Source organism: Oncorhynchus keta, unplaced genomic scaffold (genome assembly GCF_023373465.1).
Source record: "Oncorhynchus keta strain PuntledgeMale-10-30-2019 unplaced genomic scaffold, Oket_V2 Un_contig_23193_pilon_pilon, whole genome shotgun sequence".
Taxonomy (NCBI): domain Eukaryota; kingdom Metazoa; phylum Chordata; class Actinopteri; order Salmoniformes; family Salmonidae; genus Oncorhynchus; species Oncorhynchus keta.
The window spans coordinates 116641-140109 of NW_026283254.1; the positions used below are offsets into that span (position 1 = coordinate 116641).

Genomic DNA, 23469 nt, shown 5'->3' on the forward strand with positions numbered 1-23469 from the left:
TTCAAACATTTTAGGGTATTGTGTGTAGGCCAGTGACAACAACAAACACGTCAATTTAATCCATTTTAAATTCAGGCTGTAACAAAATGTGGGAAGGTACAGGGGTGTGAATACTTTGAGGGCATTGTATGTCAACCATCTGCAGTGGAAGGTGTTCTCTACAACCCCCACAAGTGTCACAGGACTTGTCTAAAGGTAACCCATTCAAATTAATTAAAGTATGGAGGTAGTTTAACAAAAGGTGTTCATCTCCCAAAACATATTTTGTGCACTTAAACCACTTCAAACCTAGCTTACCTTTTTCTATTATGCGTGGGAATACTTGGAAACATTTCTTAGATTAAAATCACTTGGAGCAGATTCTGGTGTTTTACGGTCTTCTGGACAACAATGAAAACGGTCTAAGACTGTCTAAGCCATTTATGTGTGTTACTCAATGTGTTTCTATGAGCTATAATAGAGTAAAGGGCAATTTCAAAACTTTAAATATTTTTGATACCTAGAAGCATCCTAAAATTCAAATAGCTAAATGGTCCATGGTATGACCATCATAAAACAATTCCATGTTAGTGTAGTAGTCAGTCCCTGACTTTCAGCTTAATATTGCTATAACGTAAAATAGTGTTTGCATATACACACACACTCCACAGGATTTCTCAAGAAACGTTGGTTTATTTCATGGTAAAACGTGACCTTCCAGACAGTAACATTGTAACTTAGATACAACTATGAAAGTAAGCTCGGAATGTAACGGAATCTGAATGATCCTCAGCATGATGCTGTTTGTGCATGATAACCGTAGGACAGGAATGTCTCAGTGGAAATAATACTATGTTAGTACCTTTGTTGATCACTATTCTAGAGCAGTTAGTGGACCTCCAACATGTAGACAGACATGGCTACATGTTACTCAGGGCCATAATAGTGTGTGGTGTGTCAGGCAGCGTTGTATGACAGCCACTCCAGGTATTCAGTGGTGGAAGAGTCTCAGGTTGGTGTGCACCAGGGTGATGCCCTGCTCATTACAGGCATTGATCACCACCTCGTCAGCTGTGGACCCAGCCGGGGCAGCAATGTACTCCACACCACTCTACAGAGACAGACACCTCAGAATAATCAGTCCATGTGGGCGTCAAACAGAAAAGACCTTGGAAGGTACTAGAAGGCTAGAGACCAACTAAAGAACCAAAAGCAGAAAGTCGGCCATCTTAGACTAGTGAAAAGTAATAATTCAGCAGTGTTTACCCGTTTGGCACGGTCCACGTTGTCTCTGAAGGGGAAGAAGGCGTCAGAGCTGAGGGCTACAGCCTGTAGAGAGCTCAGCCAGTTCCTCTTCTCAGTCTCATCCAGAGGCTCTGGGACCTCCTCATACATGGCCTTCCATACTGCCAGGTCTGGACCCTGAACACAGAGGAGTTAGAGAGCAGGACAGACTCATCTGGAATTTGATTTTTTAAATAGACAGACACCTACAGTAGGAACCTACACAAAACATACAGCAGAACTGTACATCCGACAACAACCATTTCAGATGCGTAGAGTGCATGTCCCTAATTGACCTCTGACCCCCTCACCTCTCCGATGGTGCCGCTGACATACTGATCGATGGCATTGGCCATCTCCGCCCGCTTCACTCCACTCCTGAACCTCATGCCCAACACCCGCGGGTGGTGCCTCAGCCACCAGTTATCAGCCTTGTCCCCTGCCAGCCGCGTGCAGTGGATACGAGACTGCTGACCCGCACCGATCCCAATCACCTGGTACACAGGGAGAGGAGACGGATTGTGACCCAGAAAAACCACAGTACATAGTGTTGAATGTTTCAAAATTCCTTTGGAAAAAGGTAAACAAGGATGTAGGTGACAACAAGGGGAAACTCAGTGCCCAAACACTATTTCAACAGGAACCTCCCATGTCTCCTCCCTCTCCAGGTTGGTTACCTGTCCATCCTTGGCATAGCAGACAGAGTTGGACTGGGTGTACTTCACTGTGATGCTGGCCACGATCAGGTCACGCAGCGCCTCCACCGACAGCTTAAACAGGAGACCGACAAAAGGTCAGAACAGGTGAGCATCTCACACACTATCAAGACACGCACAAACCACAAAGACTCACCGCGCCCTTGGAGACGACGTTGCTGAAGAGATCCTTGTCAATGACAGCTCCATTCCTCTTCTGTTTGAGGTGGAGGCCAAAGAGAACTCTGACCTCTGGCTCGTCTGGCTCATAGGCTGGGTCCATCTGACAGATTTAGACATGCAGCACCCCCAACCGGTGAGAAGATTCAAATAAACTTCAAACTTATTTTTTCTAGGAAAGGCTGCAACATAGGATGATCACCAACTGCTTTTCCATGTCCAACCATACCTGGAGAACACAGTAGTTTCCATTCTTCTTCTTGGACAGGATTCTGAGGGCCTCTTCCTCGTAACCAGGGGCGATGATGCCATCAGAGACCTGAGAATGATAGACAGGGGTTGGAAATGCAGGAAACACCCAGGACAGACACACAACACCTGGGAAGCCCTACCTCTCTGGATATGATCTTGGCAGTGGGGACGTCACACACGTCAGACAGAGCGATGAAGTCGCCGAAGGAGGACATCCTGTCTGACCCTCTAGCCCGGGCGTAGGCTGTAGCCAGTGGGGTCAGGTTCTTCAGCATGTCATTCACCATACACACCTTGGCCTCCTCATCACTCAGAGGAACACCCACCGCAGCCCCTAGAGAGGGAGAAGACAGCCTAGGTCAATGTTACTGGGATTCCTTGCAATCTTGTTGGCATATGCATTGGAAGCTCTGCGTGTCTAACCTGCAGGGCTGACGTGTTTGAAGGAGGTGGCAGAGGGCATGCCCAGGGCACTCTTCAGCTCTCGGACCAGCTGCCAGGCGTTCAGGGCATCACAAAGGTTAATGAACCCAGGAGAACCATTTACCACTGACAGAGGCAGAAATGGAATGGAGAGAAGGGAGGGTCAATACAGTTAGTCTACCTTAGACGGGACAAGGTCCCCAAAGTCCGCCTGGACGGTTTCAGTTGAACATATGACACCAATTAAAATGAGGGTTGACAATGTTTCCCTATTGTCATTTCCGAGACTGCTGGCTACACAATGAGGGGGGGTGGGAAGCCTACCTGTGAGGGGGAGGGTGGGGCGCAGGGTGTAGAGCTGGGCGGGGGCTTGGTGGGGGTTCATGCCGTAGCGCAGGGGCAGCTGGGATACCCCACGGCTGTACTGGCCCCGGAAGTAGTCTGCGATGGCCTCATCATACTGAGCCGTGTGAGTAAAGGCCTGGGAGAGAGAATGAGGACAACTAGATAGCAGACACCAGGATCCTGTTCATTAGGCAACATATGGAAGAAAAGGGACTGAAACAGGAAGGGAAAACCTTAATTCCAATAGGAAATGCACATCTGTTTACCTCTGCAAAATGTTTTTCTACGGTGTTCCCTAATGAACATAGCCCAGGGTAAACAGCTGAACCAGACAGCATTGTAACCTATTCCATGATCAAAGCCAACATGGGCTTCTATAGTTTTATCTGGAGGCAGCTTTAATACAAACTATCACTAAGATTTGTAATGCCTTCACAAGAGACACCATGTGCTAAATGTATCCATTCTACTCCATGTAGTCTCAAGACTCAATGTCAAATGCACAAGTACAGTGAAATTATTTTTTGCAAGCTAACCAACAATGCAGTAATCAATAACAATGTAATATTAAAACAACAAGGTAGAACAAAAACAATCAAGTAAGCAAACTATATAAAGGGCAGTTCCAGTAGCATATTTACAATGTCCAGGGATACTGGATCAATAGAATACTGAGGGCTGACCTGAACAACATGGCCCCAAGGACAAGATGGGAGGTTGTGGACTCTGAACTTTACCTCGCATTAACCAACAAACAATCAATTAAACAAAAACCCAATGACCTGATTGCAATTGTGCTTTTTGACTATATAGACTCCATGGTATCTGGTCTACAATTGTGCAAATTGATCCTTTTAACAGAGGGTCAATAATCTGTCAAAGACACAGTATGAGGCCTTCCCCAGTTGTCTGATTTGTCTTAAGACTTCAGTTGTGTCTATGTCCAGTTTGGTTCCTGATAGCATCATTTCTCTATCACTCAACATTCTCTCTGTTCACAGTTGAGGTTGACAGACATGTCTCAACAGGAAGGCAGAAGGAGAGCACATGGAAGTTACACTAGATCTCACCATTCCCAACTTGTCCAGAAAGTAGATTGATATACACGAGACAAAAAGGACCATGTAAAAAAAAAAGTCCACTTTCAACCCGTGCTTTCAAGTTGCCCTCGTTACCTTCAGGGCCAGAGTCTTGCGGGTGTCCAGGGTCGTGTCTTTAACCTCAGAACCCTCCATCTCCACAGCGACCAGCTGGTAGTCGGCAGGGTCGCACACAATGGTTACGCGGGCGTGGTTCTTGGCCGCTGCTCGGAGCAGGGTTACCCCACCTGAGGACACAGCCAGGGTCAAACAGGGTAATCACCATGGCAACCTAGGGCATTTCCGGTTATAGAACAGACTTCAGAAAGTAAAATGTAAAGCTGGCCTTAAAAGGTGCAATATGAATGAATTGCGCCACCATTTCCTGGTTGCTAAAATATTTGTTCGCCTAAATTCAGTTTGTGTGCCAAAAGAAGCAAGTATATGGTAGAGAATCATTGTACCATCTAAACCGCTGTGAATTATTTTCAATAACCCCAAATATTGTATTTCCAGCTGGTGTACAAAACTGAAAGTAAAAGCAGCAAATGCTAAACTTCACAGAAAGCATAGAAATAGTGCACATAGAACAGATCTACCGCTTCTTATACTTGCTTTCAATGAGAACAATTGTGTGAATTTGGTCAGGTCGGACAAAAAATTGTTTTTTAAAGTTATTGCAACTTTAACATTCCACTCACCAATATCAATCTGTTCCACTGCATCTTCCACGGTCACATTAGTGTTGGAGATAGTCTTCACAAACGGGTAAAGGTTACACACCACCACCCTGGTCAAAGACCGGCAAAGGAAAGCAATACAAGTCAAGAAATGCAATGCATTTCACTATGTTTCTCTAACCATCTAGGCAATTTGAAATAATGAGTAGCGTGGCTGTTCAATCCCCCACATAGCGTGTGCCCTAGATGACTCAACGAGTAACAATATCTTACAAAGAAAAAAAGGGTGAAGTTTTGACTTTTGTAAATGGGAACATGTGTCAATTAAACAGGTCACATTTTGCAGCCTTGAACCCAAATTGTTAAACATATGTGCCCATAGGATCCAAAGAGAATTCATGGTTTATTTCAGAGGCTGTATGCATTGCACACTTTCTCCTCAAAGCCAATCACATCCCATGAATGTCAAATAGGCAGCTTAAACAGCCAATCAGACTCCCAAAAAATGTAAAGTGTGTAACACGATCAGATGTGTGCAGATGCAGCAGCATTTGAGTCAGCCGGTTATTAGATTAGCAACGCATACTTCGAAGTTTCTCCACTTTACAACCGTACTGCCCTGCATTAGGGCTAAATCTAACAGTCTTGTGCCCGATCACATGCATGGTGTTTTAGGTCTGCTCATTCATACAAAGACTGTTTTTCAAAGACCCCTAAAAACCACATTAAAGCAGTAGTGGCTCTGGGGGAAAAAAGTATAGAAAAGTTGACTGAGATGGACAAGTCCTACTCTTAACTATTGAGGAAAACACATCTGAGCTTAGATCAATGTCTAGAGCCTAATTTAACCTACTTCCCTGTCTCTTACCTAACCAGACTGTAGCCCAGTTTCTCCATGTCAGCCTTGTCTGAAGGGGTGTGCCGGGCCAAGATGCCCCCATGTACAGCAGGATGCAGGGTCTTCACCCTCCCACCAAGCATCTCTGGATGGCCAGTCAGCTCAGACACATCCCTGGAACAAAAGGGAGATGGATGTTAGGTGATTCAGTGGCACACATTCTCAATTGCATTTAGAGGCTGGGAATGCCACTCATCTGAAAGGTGGTCAATGACTGCAGAATACTAGATAGACCTACTCTTTGAAGTTCCAAACAGTAAGGTGACCTAAAGGAATACATTGTTATCAGCATAACATTGAATCGTTTGAGCATTAGCACAAGAGAACGTTGGTGGCTGAACACTATCAACAAGGATAGATGAGATATTGGAAATGTATGCAAACGGTTACACCTACCGAACAGCCAGTCCTGCATCGCGCAGGGTTTTGGCGGTGCCACCTGATGCGACGAGTGACAGTCCCACGTTCACCAGCCTTTTGGCAAAGTCCAGAAGTCCAGACTTGTCGGACACACTCAACAGTGCTGTGTGTGTAGAATTAAGAGACAAAACGGTGACAAAGTTATAGAGATTGATTGAATGGCACCACTGTGAAACGAAGCTTGCTTTTCAAATATCGGTAAATATGTTGACTCCACTGAGACGTTATCGATAGGTTATTGCTCCTTTGTAGCCACCCGTTGCTAACTAAAATGGAAGCATGTTTTTTGTGGCATGCTAGTTGTAGCTAGCCTACCTAGCCTGTCTAGCACGACGCAAGAAACAATTTAATTGGATATTGACCACGCAGCATAAACACTATTCTCAAACTTGTGCTTCAACATAGACTACTCAGTCTCTAAACTACATTAGCTAAAGCTAGCTACAATATATATATTTTTAATTTAAAAAGAAGGAGAAAGTTTACCCAGTTCTGAGCAGGCCATGGTTTTGGGTAACGTTCTCTGTCTGGGAATGAGAGACGAGAAGCATGTGTATAGTTGTATCAATTCATGGCATGATGGGAACTTTGTGATTTGACAGGACCGCCCCTTTGACCGGTTTTGACTAAACGGGATACAGCTTTTGTCAGATGTGACTTTTCGTTGCAGTCTAGGAGAATTTACGCAGCAGGTTAGGAAAATTAACGTGCAGGTTAGAATTAGATTACGGTTAGAAAATATATTTAGGGTTTGCTAGCCATGACCCATTTGTACCCCTCAAACAACCTCTTCGTTGCCTTCTGCGCAGTAAAATTCAAATTCGCTGACTTCTATCCTGAGTCCCAGTAAAAAACACGTTTTGGAATTTTTATATATATATATATTTAAACATCAGATAACGGTTTGAGGTGCAAAAAAACATGTTACAAAGGAAAAAATGTGAACACATATATTGTTTTTTGGACTGTATCTGGACTGTAGTGGCCATTAAAACTCGGTTGACTGGAAATATATAAAAAGTTAACATTACAGTAAACATAACAGATTACAAGTAATTAACCAGCTTTTATGTAGCTCTTATTTCATGTATTTATTGCACTGCTCTGAAAACTCACCAAACTAAAAATTGACCTATAAGAAACAATTTGAATATCAAACTGTCAAAAATGATCATTACACAATTACACCATAAGATGTGCTAATTGGGATGGGGGCTATTTTGATTATCAGGGTGACACCCCCCACACATGATATCATTGAAAAGCCCAGAATGTCCTCTCATATGTACTTCATGACCTAACCCTGTATCTCTAATGGCATTAGAGATACAGACCAAAACACATGTCCATTTGAGACAAAAATGATTTGCTGGGGATATGACTATGGGTCGAATAAACGGATCCCACAAATGATCTTGACCACATGCCACCACCACACAATTAGGCCAGAGAGATTTAGGCTATTTGAAATGATAACAATGTGAGATTTTAGACTCTCGCTCTGCCACTGGAGGGTGAGTTTACACCACTATAGAAGGACCATATGGGCAAATAGTGGTGCTGTTGATCAGAGAGAACTAAACACACTAAAGTGAATGCTCAGTAGACATCCACCATTTTACTTTAATAAATCCATTATTTACAGATCAGTAGGGATGAAAGAAAGGAGAAAAGGTGAAGAAGCATTTGTGGACTACTACCATACACCAAGCCACTGGAGGGTACTGATACACACCAAGCCACTGGAGGGGTACTGACATACATAGCCACTGGAGGGTACTGATACACACCAAGCCACTGGAGGGGTACTGACATACACCAAGCCACTGGAGGGGTACTGACATACACCAAGCCACTGGAGGGGTACTGACATACACCAAGCCACTGGAGGGGTACTGATACACACCAAGCCACTGGAGGGGTACTGACATACACCAAGCCACTGGACACCAAGCCACTGGAGGGGACATACACCAAGCCACTGATACACACCAAGCCACTGGAGGGGTACTGACATACACCAAGCCACTGGAGGGGTACTGACATACACCAAGCCACTGGAGGGGTACTGATACACCAAGCCACTGGAGGGTACTGACATACACCAAGCCACTGGAGGGGTACTGATACACACCAAGCCACTGGAGGGGTACTGATACACACCAAGCCACTGGAGGGGTACTGACATACACCAAGCCACTGGAGGGGTACTGGGTACTGACATACACCAAGCCACTGGAGGGGTACTGACATACACCAAGCCACTGGAGGGGTACTGACATACACCAAGCCACTGGAGGGGTACTGACATACACCAAGCCACTGGGGGTACTGACATACACCAAGCCACTGGAGGGGTACTGATACACCAAGCCACACTGGAGGGGTACTGACTGATACACACCAAGCCACTGGAGGGGTACTGACATACACCTAGCCACTGGAGGGGTACACATACAAGCCACTGGAGGGGACATACACCAAGCCACTGGAGGGGTACTGACATACACCAAGCCACTGGAGGGGTACTGACATACACCAAGCCACTGGAGGGGTACTGACATACACCAAGCCACTGGAGGGTACTGACATACACCAAGCCACTGGAGGGGTACTGACATACACCAAGCCACTGGAGGGGTACTGACATACACCAAGCCACTGGAGGGGTACTGACATACACCAAGCCACTGGAGGGGTACTGATACACACCAAGCCACTGGAGGGGTACTGACATACACCAAGCCACTGGAGGGGTACTGACATACACCAAGCCACTGGAGGGGTACTGACATACACCAAGCCACTGGAGGGGTACTGACATACACCAAGCCACTGGAGGGGTACTGACATACACCAAGCCACTGGAGGGGTACTGACATACACCAAGCCACTGGAGGGTACTGACATACACCAAGCCACTGGAGGGTACTGACATACACCAAGCCACTGGAGGGGTACTGACATACACCAAGCCACTGGAGGGGTACTGACATACACCAAGCCACTGGAGGGGTACTGATACACACCAAGCCACTGGAGGGGTACTGACATACACCTAGCCACTGGAGGGGTACTGACATACACCAAGCCACTGGAGGGGTACTGACATACACCAAGCCACTGGGGTACTGACATACACCAAGCCACTGGAGGGGTACTGACATACACCTAGCCACTGGAGGGGTACTGACATACACCAAGCCACTGGAGGGGTTTTACACCAAGCCACTGGAGGGGAACTGAATAATAGAGCCACTTAGTAGGCCTATAGCCACTGGAGGGGTACTATATTTTGCCACTGGATATTAATAGGATCCCAGCACTGAGGGGTCTAAGCTGGAGGGGTTTGTTCTGGAGGGGTATATATGCCACTGGATGTTCTTACCTCCAAGCCACTGGAGGGGTACTTCATACACCTAGCCACTGGTGGGTAGGTCCGAGCCAGAGGGGTCTGAATAATAGAGCCCATGAGCAGTTATATTTTGAGATATTGATCCCTGTCTGTCTGCCTGTTCTTTCCCTCTGTCTGTCAGGTAGGTCTATCTGTCTGTCTGTCTGTCTGTCTGTCTGTCTGTCTGTCTGTCTGTCTGTCTGTCTGTCTGTCTGTCTGTCTGTCTGTCTGTCTGTCTGTCTGTCTGTCTTGAGAATGACATTGGGACAAGCACAATTACCAAAGCTTTGTTGTGTCACGATCATTGCTTTTCTGAGCACCTGTAACATAGATTTCCTGCAACAATAAAAGCCTCTCATGATTACATTCCCCATTGTTCTGACGGAGGGCCAACCCTTTTCAATAAACTTTATTACCCAAAACTTGGCCTTTTTCATGCATTTGAACAGCGGTTAAATTCTGACAGATGTGAATTTACAGCCCCTGTCCCTCATTCCCTTACCTAGCTACCCATTAGCTTAAGTAACACGACAGGGCCAAGGGAAACCTAAACCAATATGGGTGATTACTTTAAAAGATCAGACAATCTGTTCATATTTCCGTAATGAGGCCGACATTTTGCTGATTGATTAAACTACAGGATGTAAATATTTTACAGGGTCTTGCCGCTTAAGTTATTGATCCTGATTTACCATCTGACAAAGTGAAAGAAAACTGCATTTATTTATTTAACTATGAAAATGGCCTTTCTGGTAAACATTTTCCCTATTGGAGGACTCGTGCGGGTTGCACTGATGTCTTGGCGAGTCGCTTGAGTGATTGTGACACTATAATAGACAGGACAAAATGTTATACATATACATAAACACACACTCACACTCACACACATACACATTCACACACATACACACACTCACACACACATACATTCACACACATTCACACACATACACACATACACACACTCACACTCACACACATATACATTCACACACATACACACACTCACACACACACACACACACATACACACACACACACAGACACACATACACACACAAATACAGACACACACATACATGGATGCACACACAGACATGCATGTACACACACACACATACACACACACACACACACATACATACACACACAAACACACACACACACAATGAGGCGATTACATTATTGGTATAGAAAAAGCATAGGGGCCGTCAGCAATTCTGTCAGACCAGGCTGTTGAGAAATCCCTATTGACAGCGTTATCACCAGTGGATGGAATTTACACCAATCATTTTTTATCCGTATGACAGGTGAGTTCAGATTAAATTAGAATTGAAAAACTGAATCAATGATCTCTATATTTCGCTCAGCCTGCTTATCAATTTACTATGATTTTAGTTGTGTTTGTCAGGCGGCCCTGTATCATAAAACAGGCCGAATGGCATTAGTCACACATCTAAATAAACTCTTATTGATTGATATGATTTTTCATCAGCCAAATTAAATGCTGCATTGAGGGAGACATAGTGGTTAGGTCTGAGACATAGTGGTGGTCTGAGACATAGTGGTTAGGTCTGAGACATAGTGGTTAGGTCTGAGACATAGTGGTTAGGTATGAGACATAGTGGTTAGGTATGAGACATAGTGGTTAGGTCTGAGACATAGTGGTTAGGTCTGAGACATAGTGGTTAGGTATGAGACATAGTGGTTAGGTCTGAGACATAGTGGTTAGGTATGAGACATAGTGGTTAGGTATGAGACATAGTGGTTAGGTCTGAGACATAGTGGTTAGGTCTGAGACATAGTGGTTAGGTCTGAGACATAGTGGTTAGGTCTGAGACATAGTGGTTAGGTCTGAGACATAGTGGTTAGTTCTGAGACATAGTGGTTAGGTCTGAGACATAGTGGTTAGGTCTGAGACATAGTGGTTAGGTATGAGACATAATGGTTAGGTCTGAGACATAGTGGTTAGGTATGAGACATAGTGGTTAGGTCTGAGACATAGTGGTTTGGTCTGAGACATAGTGGTTAGGTCTGAGACATAGTGGTTAGGTATGAGACATAGTGGTTAGGTCTGAGACATAGTGGTTAGGTCTGAGACATAGTGGTTAGGTCTGAGACATAGTGGTTAGGTCTGAGACATAGTGGTTAGGTCTGAGACATAGTGGTTAGGTCTGAGACATAGTGGTGGTTGAGACATAGTGGGTCTGAGACATAGTGGTTAGGTCTGAGACATAGTGGTTAGGTCTGAGACATAGTGGTTAGGTATGAGACATAGTGGTTAGGTATGAGACATAGTGGTTAGGTCTGAGACATAGTGGTTAGGTCTGAGACATAGTGGTTAGGTCTGAGACATAGTGGTTAGGTATGAGACATAGTGGTTAGGTATGAGACATAGTGGTTAGGTATGAGACATAGTGGTTAGGTCTGAGACATAGTGTTTAGGTATGAGTGAGAGGGACATAGTGATTAGGTCTGAGACATAGTGGTTAGGTATGAGACATAATGGTTAGGTCTGACACAGTGTTTAGGTCTGAGACATAGTGCTTTAAGGCCTATAAGCACTGTTTACATTCAAAACAGTGAACTGATTTTGAGGCCCTGATTGTGAGCCACAAAGATTAGGATGGGGTCACTAGACACTAAATCCTATCCACCACACTGTCAAACACATTCAAAACCATGGACACTAAATCCTATCCACTGCACTGTCAAACACATTCAAAACCTTGGACACTAAATCCTATCCACTGCACTGTCAAACACATTCAACACCTTAGACACTAAATCCAATCCACCACACTGTCAAACACATTCAAAACCTTGGACACTAAATCCAATCCACTACACTGTCAAACACATTCAAAACCTTGGACACTAAATCCAATCCACTACACTGTCAAACACATTCAAAACCTTGGACACTAAATCCAATCCACTACACTGTCAAACACATTCAAAACCTTGGACACTAAATCCAATCCACCACACTGTCAAACACATTCAAAACCTTGGACACTAAATCCAATCCACTACACTGTCAAACACATTCAAAACCTTGGACACTAAATCCAATCCACTACACTGTCAAACACATTCAAAACCTTGGACACTAAATCCTATCCACTGCACTGTCAAACACATTCAACACCTTAGACACTAAATCCAATCCACCTCACTGTCAAACACATTCAAAACCTTGGACACACTACATCCAATCCACCTCACTGTCAAACACATTCAACACCTTAGACACTAAATCCAATCCACCACACTGTCAAACACATTCAAATCCTTGGACACTAAATCCAATCCACCACACTGTCAAACACATTCAATAACTCCAATCATTGTCTTCCACCTTGTTCCATAACTATCTATTACTGCATTTGTCCGGCTCTCAGTTTCTGAGCACCCAGCCGTCTCCAAACAGAAAAGAACGTATCTAGGACTAGTGCCCCTTGACTCCATACTGCCCTCCACCACCACCAAAATTAAGACTAAACTGACTCCAGATCTGTAGCTGTGCAGAAAGGCCCCTTTCTGTCTCAAGTTCATGTAGCAGAACCATCCCGGCTTCGTTTCAAGAGACAGGCCAGCGTCTTGCCCGGCCAGTTAAAAATGCATTTAATCACTATATAAGCATGATGTTGTGGGCCGGGGGCCTGTGGGCCGGGGGCCTGTGGGCCGGCTGGGTGGGAGGAGACGAGTTATGCCGCGTGTGTCCTCTAGTCCGGTTTTTAATCACCGCCCGTACTTTGGACGGCCAATAAAAACGTCCCGTTTCAGTCAGACACACATCATCTTCTGTTTCTTCTTGCAAATGAAAATGTAGCCTGGGTGACATCACCATCAGGCACTGATTACTTTGTGTGCGCACCAAATGGCACCCTATTCCCTAAGTAGTGCACTACCAGATCCCTAAAAAGTAGTGCACTATATAGGTAATAGGGAGCCACTTGGAACATAAGCCTTTACCTCTCCTTCATTAACTTAATTATTTCACTATCAGTAAAACCCGCCTGAGTAATTCATATTTGAAAGCCCCAGGGTTGTAAATTAAGGGGCTCTGCTGGTTTAATATGCAGTGTTGGATTATCTTCCTTTCTCTTTGCCATCTGGCCATCTGTTATCTGTGACAACAAGGTGGCTGAAATAGACAGGAAACAAGGGAAGGACGTGTGATACAGAAAAAAAAGTGTGTCCATTTGAGAGATTTCCATTAAGTGGGATTGGAAGTAGAAATTTGGCCAATATGTCTGTTTTAGCTGGATTTATAGTTGGACCTCTCTACCCTATTGTTACCATCCCTGTGTGGTTGAAGAAGACTCACAAGGTCATTATGAAGGCTCCACACACTAATAACTTTCTTAAAGAAATGCTCAGCTTTGCCTGCTTAATGTGTTTGTGTAACTCCCTCTCATTGATCTCCACTAAACCCACTTTTAAAATACTTTAGATTACTTATACATGTTCTAAATGTTCTCCACAAATCAATCCCTCATTTTAATGAGTTAACTTTGCATAAATCCTACATTTCTCAAGTTATTTGAACAATTTTCATTTCTGTTTTTTTATTTCACGCAGTTGACATCAACACAGACCAGTTTCAGATAAACACATTAACTTTTCCCTGTCATTTACCTGTCAATTCAAATAAATTAGATACATTTAAATGTGGTTAAATAACAACAATAAACAAACAAACAACAATAACAACAGAAATCTGAATTTACATGACAACAATGTTCAATTGCACACACAAGATAGAGTATATGAGACATCATAGAAAGTCTGTAAATCCAAGATGTCTGACATTCATGGGGGCACATTCACAACATCACTCAACATTCTGCAACACTTTGCAACACTTTCCCCTTCGTTTTCAGCTAATGCAAACTGCTCAGGGTTTGTTCACTCCTGCCAGTGTAAGTTGCAGTTTGCAACAGTCCGACGGTTCTGAACGTAACTTGGTTGTATCACATCCTTTAGCATTGCTGGTGGAAGGAGCCACATCTGTCAGTCAGCCTGTCAGGGGGCGGGGTTTAGCTGAGATGGATGACAAGGTAATAGAGGTCAGTGGTGTTCACTGCTTCACTGCTGCTACAGTACTTCTCAGTCCAATTGGATGAAAAACACAGGAGTCTTACAGCCGGTGAATGTCCTGTGTAAAAACATTTTTTGGAGTTGCATGCCATGAAAAAATACAGCAGAGTGAGACAGGGTTCAGTGTCTTATTCAGCCTTACTTGATGTGATGATGAATATAAAATGCTTTATATTCCCTCATCCTTAGAGATGCAAGTCCAACCTAAAGAACACCTATACCTTAAACCAGGGGTACCAGCATTGGGGAACACCCCTTCCAGCATTGGGGAACATCCCACACCCCCCTGCGCACGAGGCATGTCTATTTCTATGGGCACAAGCACTGTTTGTGACAGACTGTTCACACCCTTCTTGTTGGTGGAGAGAATTTTGCAGGTTTAAAGCTTATTTCCTGCAATTCTGTACATTTTGCCATGCCTAATGTGTATTCATGTGATATTTGAGTGACAAAAACATGACTCCAACATCTATGAGCTGAAAAACAAAATAAATAAAAACATTAGCAGACATGGGCTAGTGGATCTGGACATTTCTAACAAGTTATAAATAGCTCTCTAAGGTATGTAATGACTGACAGGACAAGAGGAACTGATGATGCAATACCCAATATAGAAATGACACCGTGTGCACTAGTACAACTTTCAAGAATAAGTTTAAAGCCGGATTGAGTTCCTTTAAAACATTTTTTTGGGGGTGGGGGGCGACCCACAGTTTGGAAATCCCTGCCTTAAACAACTCCATCAGGGTCACAGAAACGTTACATTGCGTTGAGCATTATGTACACAAAAACACTGTCATAGGCTTTTGAAATGGCACATCATTTTTTTCTCTTTTTACACTATAGACCCCCACTTTCCCAGAGCCAGTGTCAAGCAACAGTGTCTCTGGAGTTTTCCTTTCTGGGTGTGTCTTTGTCTTTTCACAACCCTGCGCCTATCTTCCTGTCCCCCCCTGTCACCCCCACTAAGTCGTCCTCAGAGAAGGGACTGTGGGGGTTGTAACCAAGCTCCGCTGTGAGCTTCAGAAAGTCTGCTGAACGCTGCAACTCCACGGCGCCACTCATGGTAACATCAAACTCGTGTCGCGTCTCCTCCTCTTCCTCCTCTTCCTCCTCTGCTTCTTCTAGGTCTAGCTCTCCCTCGTCATCCTGAGTGGAAGCTGGTTTATTCTCAGCTGGTTTGCCATTGGTCGGTTTTCCCCCGGTGCGTAGTCGCTCCGCCTCAGACTGGGCAGACGCAGATGCCTGCTCCTTGGCCTTGCGGCTGCGCTTCCACTTCATCCGGCGGTTCTGGAACCAGATCTTCACCTGAGGACAGACAGAACGCAGGCCTGTCAGACACACTAATGCAGGAGGTCTCTCACCTGCAGTCTCTATCTCTCTATCCCCACACTCAGTTTAGTAGATTTGGGATGCCTTTTCCTGTCTACGAAACCGGGCTGAAATGTCAACAACAACCGTTACTCACTTGCAGAAAGATTTATCTGAAGAAGTCATTCCAAAACGTGCTGAATATGTTCCACAGAGGAGTTGATCTTTTAAATCAACATGTCAACTGCTTCGTTAGGGGTGGTATTTGGGACTAGATGAGGCAGGTGAAACAAGAGAGCTGTAATATATTAGTTAAATAAAGAACTGCCGGTCTGATTGCTACTGTCTGACATCACATTACTCTCCAGCGACTAACAGAGCATGCCATAGCAGACAGTCTATCTCAAGGACAAACACACCAGGGATCATTTGTACAGGTTCTTCCCAGAGGAACATAGGATAAGAGGCCAGCGCTGGAATAGCCTGCCAGGTGGGAATCAACACACAGACACATATATACATGCTCACACAGACACATATATACACACTCACACAGACACACATATACACGCTCACACAGACACATATATACACACTCACACAGACACATATATACACACTCACACAGACACATATATACACGCTCACACAGACACATATATACACGCTCACACAGACACATATATACTCACACAGACACATATATACACACTCACACAGACACATATATACACACTCACACAGACACATATATACACACTCACACAGACACATATATACACACTCACACAGACACATATATACACGCTCACACAGACACATATATACACACTCACACAGACACATATATACACACTCACACAGACACATATATACACACTCACACAGACACATATATACACACTCACACAGACACACATATACACACTCACACAGACACATATACATCACATCACACAGACACATATATACACGCTCACACAGACACATATATACACACTCACACAGACACATATATACACGCTCACACAGACACATATATACACGCTCACACAGACACATATATACACACTCACACAGACACATATATACACGCTCACACAGACACACATATACACGCTCACACAGACACATATATACACGCTCACACAGACACATATATACACACTCACACAGACACATATATACACGCTCACACAGACACACATATACACGCTCACACAGACACATATATACACGCTCACACAGACACATATATACACGCTCACACAGACACATATATACACGCTCACACAGACACATACAGTGCCTTGCGAAAGTATTTGGCCCCCTTGAACTTTGCGACCTTTTGCCACATTTCAGGCTTCAAACATAAAGATATAAAACTGTATTTTGTTGTGAAGAATCAACAACAAGTGGGACACAATCATGAAGTGGAAGGACATTTATTGGATATTTCAAACTTTTTAACAAATCAAAAACTGAAAAATTGGGCGTGCAAAATTATTCAGCCCCTTTACTTTCAGTGCAGCAAACTCTCTCCAGAAGTTCAGTGAGGATCTCTGAATGATCCAATGTTGACCTAAATGACTAATGACGATAAATACAATCCACCTGTGTGTAATCAAGTCTCCGTATAAATGCACCTGCACTGTGATAGTCTCAGAGGTCCGTTAAAAGCGCAGAGAGCATCATGAAGAACAAGGAACACACCAGGCAGGTCCGAGATACTGTTGTGAAGAAGTTTAAAGCCGGATTTGGATACAAAAAGATTTCCCAAGCTTTAAACATCCCAAGGAGCACTGTGCAAGCGATAATATTGAAATGGAAGGAGTATCAGACCACTGCAAATCTACCAAGATGTGGCCGTCCCTCTAAACTTTCAGCTCATACAAAGTGAAGACTGATCAGATGCAGCCAAGAGGCCCATGATCACTCTGGATGAACTGCAGAGATCTACAGCTGAGGTGGGAGACTCTGTCCATAGGACAACAATCAGTCGTATATTGCACAAATCTGGCCTTTATGGAAGAGTGGCAAGAAGAAAGCCATTTCTTAAAGATATCCATAAAAAGTGTTGTTTAAAGTTTGCCACAAGCCACCTGGGAGACACACCAAACATGTGGAAGAAGGTGCTCTGGTCAGATGAAACCAAAATTGAACTTTTTGGCAACAATGCAAAACGTTATGTTTGGCGTAAAAGCAACACAGCTCATCACCCTGAACACACCATCCCCACTGTCAAACATGGTGGTGGCAGCAGCATGGTTTGGGCCTGCTTTTCTTCAGCAGGGACAGGGAAGATGGTTAAAATTGATGGGAAGATGGATGGAGCCAAATACAGGACCATTCTGGAAGAAAACCTGATGGACTCTGCAAAAGACCTGAGACTGGGATGGAGATTTGTCTTCCAACAAGACAATGATCCAAAACATAAAGCAAAATCTACAATGGAATGGTTCAAAAATAAACATATCCAGGTGTTAGAATGGCCAAGTCAAAGTCCAGACCTGAATCCAATCGAGAATCTGTGGAAAGAACTGAAAACTGCTGTTCACAAATGCTCTCCATCCAACCTCACTGAGCTCGAGCTGTTTTGCAAGGAGGAATGGGAAATAATTTCAGTCTCTCGATGTGCAAAACTGATATAGAGACATACCCCAAGCGACTTACAGCTGTAATCGCAGCAAAAGGTGGTGCTACAAAGTATTAACTTAAGGGGGCTGAATAATTTTGCACACCCAATTTTTCAGTTTTTGATTTGTTAAAAAAGTTTGAAATATCCAATAAATGTTGTTCCACTTCATGATTGTGTCCCACTTGTTGTTGATTCTTCACAAAAAAAATACAGTTTTATATCTTTATGTTTGAAGCCTGAAATGTGGCAAAAGGTCGCAAAGTTCAAGGGGGCCGAATACTTTTCGCAAGGCACTGTATATACACGCTCACACAGACACACATATACACGCTCACACAGACACATATATACACGCTCACACAGACACATATATACACACTCACACAGACACACATAGAATGACACATTTTCTCCCTCACCTGTGTTTCAGTCAGCATGAGAGAGGTGGCCACCTCAAAGCGTTTGGGTCTGGACAGGTACTTGTTGAGTTTAAATTGGTTCTCCAGCTCAAGGAGCTGCTGACTGGTGAACGCGGTCCGGGGCCTACGACACTTCCCCAGGAGTCCTGCCTGGGGTGCTGAGAGGGGGAGAGGGGGGGAGACCTCAGTACAGTACAATATTCTTCATTGTGGATCATTTTTAGTGAACAACTGGGTAGAAAGTTACAATGACTCTGGCCTAATCCATAGCTTAATTCTCCCCAACTATGTTCTTCCCAAATGTAATGAGATGTGTAGGCTACTAAGCCTGTGTTCTGGTCAATTCAAGCTATTGGACAATGCATGTGAGTAGATTTAATCTCAGACTGTTTCAATGGTCTTATTTCTGCAATACCAAGGACATAGGAAGTCCAATATAATGTTGAGGAGGAACACACACACACATGCACGCACTCTCTCGCCATCATTAACTATAATAGCTTTACTCCAGTTTATTGTTGACGAGAGGACACGGCAGAAGCTGGGCGCTAGAACCATAAAAAGCGCGAGCACCATTAACTTAATGAAAATTCGATGAAGCTTTAGTGATTTTATTGGTGAACTAGCAGAATGTTTTAGGTGTTTGTTTATAGTTTGCTCCTCAGTACAAAGACAATGTTCATCGAGTTGACGTTTATAGCGAAATGAAAAGGCCAAAAATAAAAACATGATATTACAGTTAGCAGTAAATCGATCGAAGACTTTTCATGAGTCTACACTTAAACAATATTTAGGCCTATACCTCTACATGATACTTAAATAGCCTATATTTTTCAGACGTTGTGTGTTAATGACTGAACAAAGAACACAACCGTTCTACCATTAAGATTGAATGTGCAATATTATATGTTCAGAAAGCAGTTAAAAAGATATGTTTAAATATTGCAATAAAGGTGGATTAATATAAGCATGTAATTAATATATAGCATGATATAATACACATGAAAATATTACAATTCTATGATAATACCTTGTATGTGGCCCTATTGTTCTTGCTCTTATATTGAAATAAAAATGTTTTGAAACAGATCTTGCCTGATTGGTAAAAATGTTAGCAATAGTTAGAAATAATATGAATACAATTAGTAACACAATATTATTATAATAAATATATAATAACACGTATTATTAACCAATAACCTTCGTATTAGATGTATTCATTATTTACAAATTGAAATGTATGATTATTGTTATTATTGTTGTTGTTGGTGTTATTCCTCAGATTATTAGTATTTTCTACTTTTTTGTCAAATGTGTTATGAGAGATGTTATAATATATTGAGTTTTGTTATCAATACTGGTATCAAATACGTTTAAGTTTTGCACACCAAGCTAAAGTTAATTGCAACATTTAGCCTAATCTTAGAACATATATTTGATAATGTTTACAACATTTGCCGTGTGTGTGTGTGTGTGTGTGTGTGTGTGTGTGTGTGTGTGTGTGTGTGTGTGTGTGTGTGTGTGTGTGTGTGTACCTGTATTTGCTTTCCCTCACCTTTGGATTACATGCAATGAGGAACAATAAGTGATTTTACGACACCTCTAGGCGGTTGGGTTCAATGCTTTGGAAGTGGTTGTTAAGTGATCAAACGATCCCTTCCCTACCAATAAAACTCCGGTATCTGGGCGTAAGTTCATTTCTGCTTGATACCCGCCACACCTATTTGAAAAACATGATTGATTACAGCAATTAGGCTTAGCTTTGTGTCTGCTTGGCTATATGAATTATATTGACTATGTGTTCTGAACAAGCACAAAAGCACATCACCAACAGACAGTTCAACTCCATTTACATCCCCGATTTTAAAAGAAACCCCATGGGCCTAGCGCATAATGCCTCTCTTTTAAAAATATGTTTCGTTTGTTGATATATTTGTGACAAGAGTATATATAGCCTATTGAGTGTGCTGCCTAGCCCACATGTGTACTATACTTACAACTGTAGTCTGGAAGACGTGGTATCATCATTCCAGCACGGATCCAGTGCTCCAGGGGAGAGACCCTGCCATGGCAGCCGCCTTCAGGTGGTCTGGGTACGACTGGGTAAGGTGTGTGAAGCCGGAGTAGGCGAAGGCAGGGTGATGTCCACCCAAGGCCGATATTGGGTACATAGGGGCAGGGTACATTTGGGGTAGCGAGGCGAGTCCCGTGTGAGGGAGGTTCAGCAGTCCCGGCTTGGGGATTATCCCGGGTTGAAGATGGATGGGCGTCCTGCGCGGGGACGGGGTGTCCGCTCGCCGACAGGACACAGGGCTGCCCGCAGGGCTGTCACTGCTCAGACCTGGGGAGAGGTCTCGGTTCGCCCTGTGAGTCTCGTCGGCCAGCAGAGCATCGATTCGAAAATTATTCGATTTCTCCATACCGACTCTCATCAGGAAAACTGCCGCGAGCTGCTCAAAGGTCAGACCTGCCAATGTACACTTGTTCTGTGCGTCAGAGCGCATACAGCTCCAACTCCAATCTTCTGTATAAATGTTTCAGTTTGTTATAAAAGTCACTCTGAGGATGCCAGTGCAACCCTCTCGTAACCAAAATAAGTCAGAGCAATGATAAATACATGAGATGATGTACTTTTAGTATGCGTTTCGATAGCAGGCTCCTTAGTTTTGCTCACCCCCTCGCTATCACCTACCTGTAACAGTTCTGGTAAAATATTCTCTGAAGAACCCTGAAGAGCTTAAATTATTAGCAAATAAAATGATACAACAAAATATTAAATTGCAATGCTTTCCGAGTGTCCATTTGGTTTCTGTAGTCCTCTATCCGCGTATTCACATCACATGTGATGACTAACAGCCAGGTCTTGGTGTTTAATAGCAATTTAACCAACTAAAGCAAGTGTTTCACTCCTTCAGACGCCGTCTCCCCCACCCCTGTGGCTGTCTGAGCTGTGATTGGCTAATGCAGGTACTCGAGGGGTGAGTTTAGTCGACCGTTTTGTAATTAACTAATTACTCTCTCATTTCCACGCGACTCAAGAAACCTCTGAACGCGCCTCACACGTCTCCTGCGTGAGAAATGTCCAACCTCTTTCCCTCTGTCTGTCAGCAACACTTTCTGCTGTGTTTAATTGTGACGTGAGACTGTGAGAGCTGGTAGCAATATTAGCCTTTTCTACTGTATGTGTTGTTGCGTTAGGAACGCGCCTGAATCAGATAACAAGATACAAGTGGTCTAGGTTATAATATAACAAATACTGTAGTTATAGTTATTACATAGCTTTTAGTACAAATTGATACAATGTTTATAATAATGAAAATAATAAAACTATGTTACAGATTTGTAGTTTTTGCACATTTGGATCTCAAGCCATATTTTGGACATCTATTTACAGCCTAAATCAAATAAATCCTGCTATCATTATCTGTTCTGCGTGTCTATTCAGAGGAAATATTGGCAAGAGATTTATATTTCAATTAGCACAATATTAACGATTTGCTTATTTTAAAACCCATGGGTTCTCCAGGTTGAAATACTAATGTAATTCATCTTTATGAGCTAGAATTATACATCAGCCGAAGAGAAAAAAAATAGTCCATTAATAAAGTTGATTTAGCATAGAATAGCTAGGTCACACTCCAGGTGTCTTTTCTTCCATGTCCAAGACCCATCTACGTAATTAGGTCTATTTACATAGGCCCACAGCATATCGGTAATCATGTCAAAACATAATAAATTAAGGAAATCAGAAAAACAACATGATTAAAATAATAATTTGTCAGTTATTAGTCTGTCATATTCCTAGTTAGGCTTTTACAACTCGTTTTAAATCAGCACCGTTAGTTTTAGACGAGAAATAGGCTTATATTGGTATGCGTCATAAGGTTTTAAGATATATGCAGCAATGAGAAGCAGAATAACAATTGCTTTGCTCTCTATATGTTTGTATGTGGTGCAACAACACTGCGTCCTACCTCCCGGCTCCGGTCAGTGAACTATGGGGAATCTCCCTTTTGTCGCCCACCTTTAACAACCGCATTCTGCCTGATCTGCCTGACCCCTGAGGAGGAATGCGCGCAGGTGTGTGAACGAAAGCAGACATAGTCCTACTGTAGGTGGTCCTCACCTCAGGTCATGTGAACATTGTTGGGCCGTAAGCACTTAAAAAAATAACAAATATCCCGTTTCTAACAGGTCAAGCAGGTGACGCAGAATACGTAGTCGTCATGGTATTAACTCCTGAGATACTATTGTAATTACTACCCCAGACAAAATCTACCACGAGTCCAATAATCACTAGCAACTGTTATAAGGTCCCAAGTGATAGTTATTTTTACATTTTTATGAATTAAACATATAAAGCCCA

General features: G+C 43.3%; 1 protein-coding gene and 1 pseudogene across 1 annotated transcript; both read right to left on the reverse strand.

Moving 5' to 3' along the window:
* Positions 1-652: 652 nt before the first annotated feature.
* Positions 653-6887, reverse strand: LOC127921701 (bifunctional purine biosynthesis protein ATIC-like). The gene is made up of 14 exons (XM_052505288.1): positions 6722-6887; positions 6212-6338; positions 5786-5929; positions 4939-5027; positions 4334-4485; positions 3138-3294; positions 2814-2939; positions 2531-2724; positions 2368-2457; positions 2116-2241; positions 1941-2033; positions 1575-1757; positions 1246-1401; positions 653-1090 (listed from the first exon to the last, which is right to left on the reverse strand). The coding sequence occupies exons 1-14, from the start codon at positions 6738-6740 to the stop codon at positions 971-973; spliced, it is 1776 nt and encodes a 591-aa protein (XP_052361248.1). The 5' UTR covers positions 6741-6887; the 3' UTR covers positions 653-970.
* A 7305-nt stretch (positions 6888-14192) lies between these two features.
* LOC127921703 (motor neuron and pancreas homeobox protein 1-like) lies at positions 14193-23158 on the reverse strand (annotated as a pseudogene).
* Between the last annotated feature and the right edge of the window lie 311 nt (positions 23159-23469).

Coding starts and splice junctions, on each gene's coding strand:
- LOC127921701 (XM_052505288.1), bottom strand. Junction 4,486..4,938: donor AGTGGAACAGATTGATATTG/GTGAGTGGAATG, acceptor CTGTGTCCTCAG/GTGGGGTAACCCTGCTCCGA. Junction 2,725..2,813: donor CAAACACGTCAGCCCTGCAG/GTTAGACACGCA, acceptor CTCCCTCTCTAG/GGGCTGCGGTGGGTGTTCCT.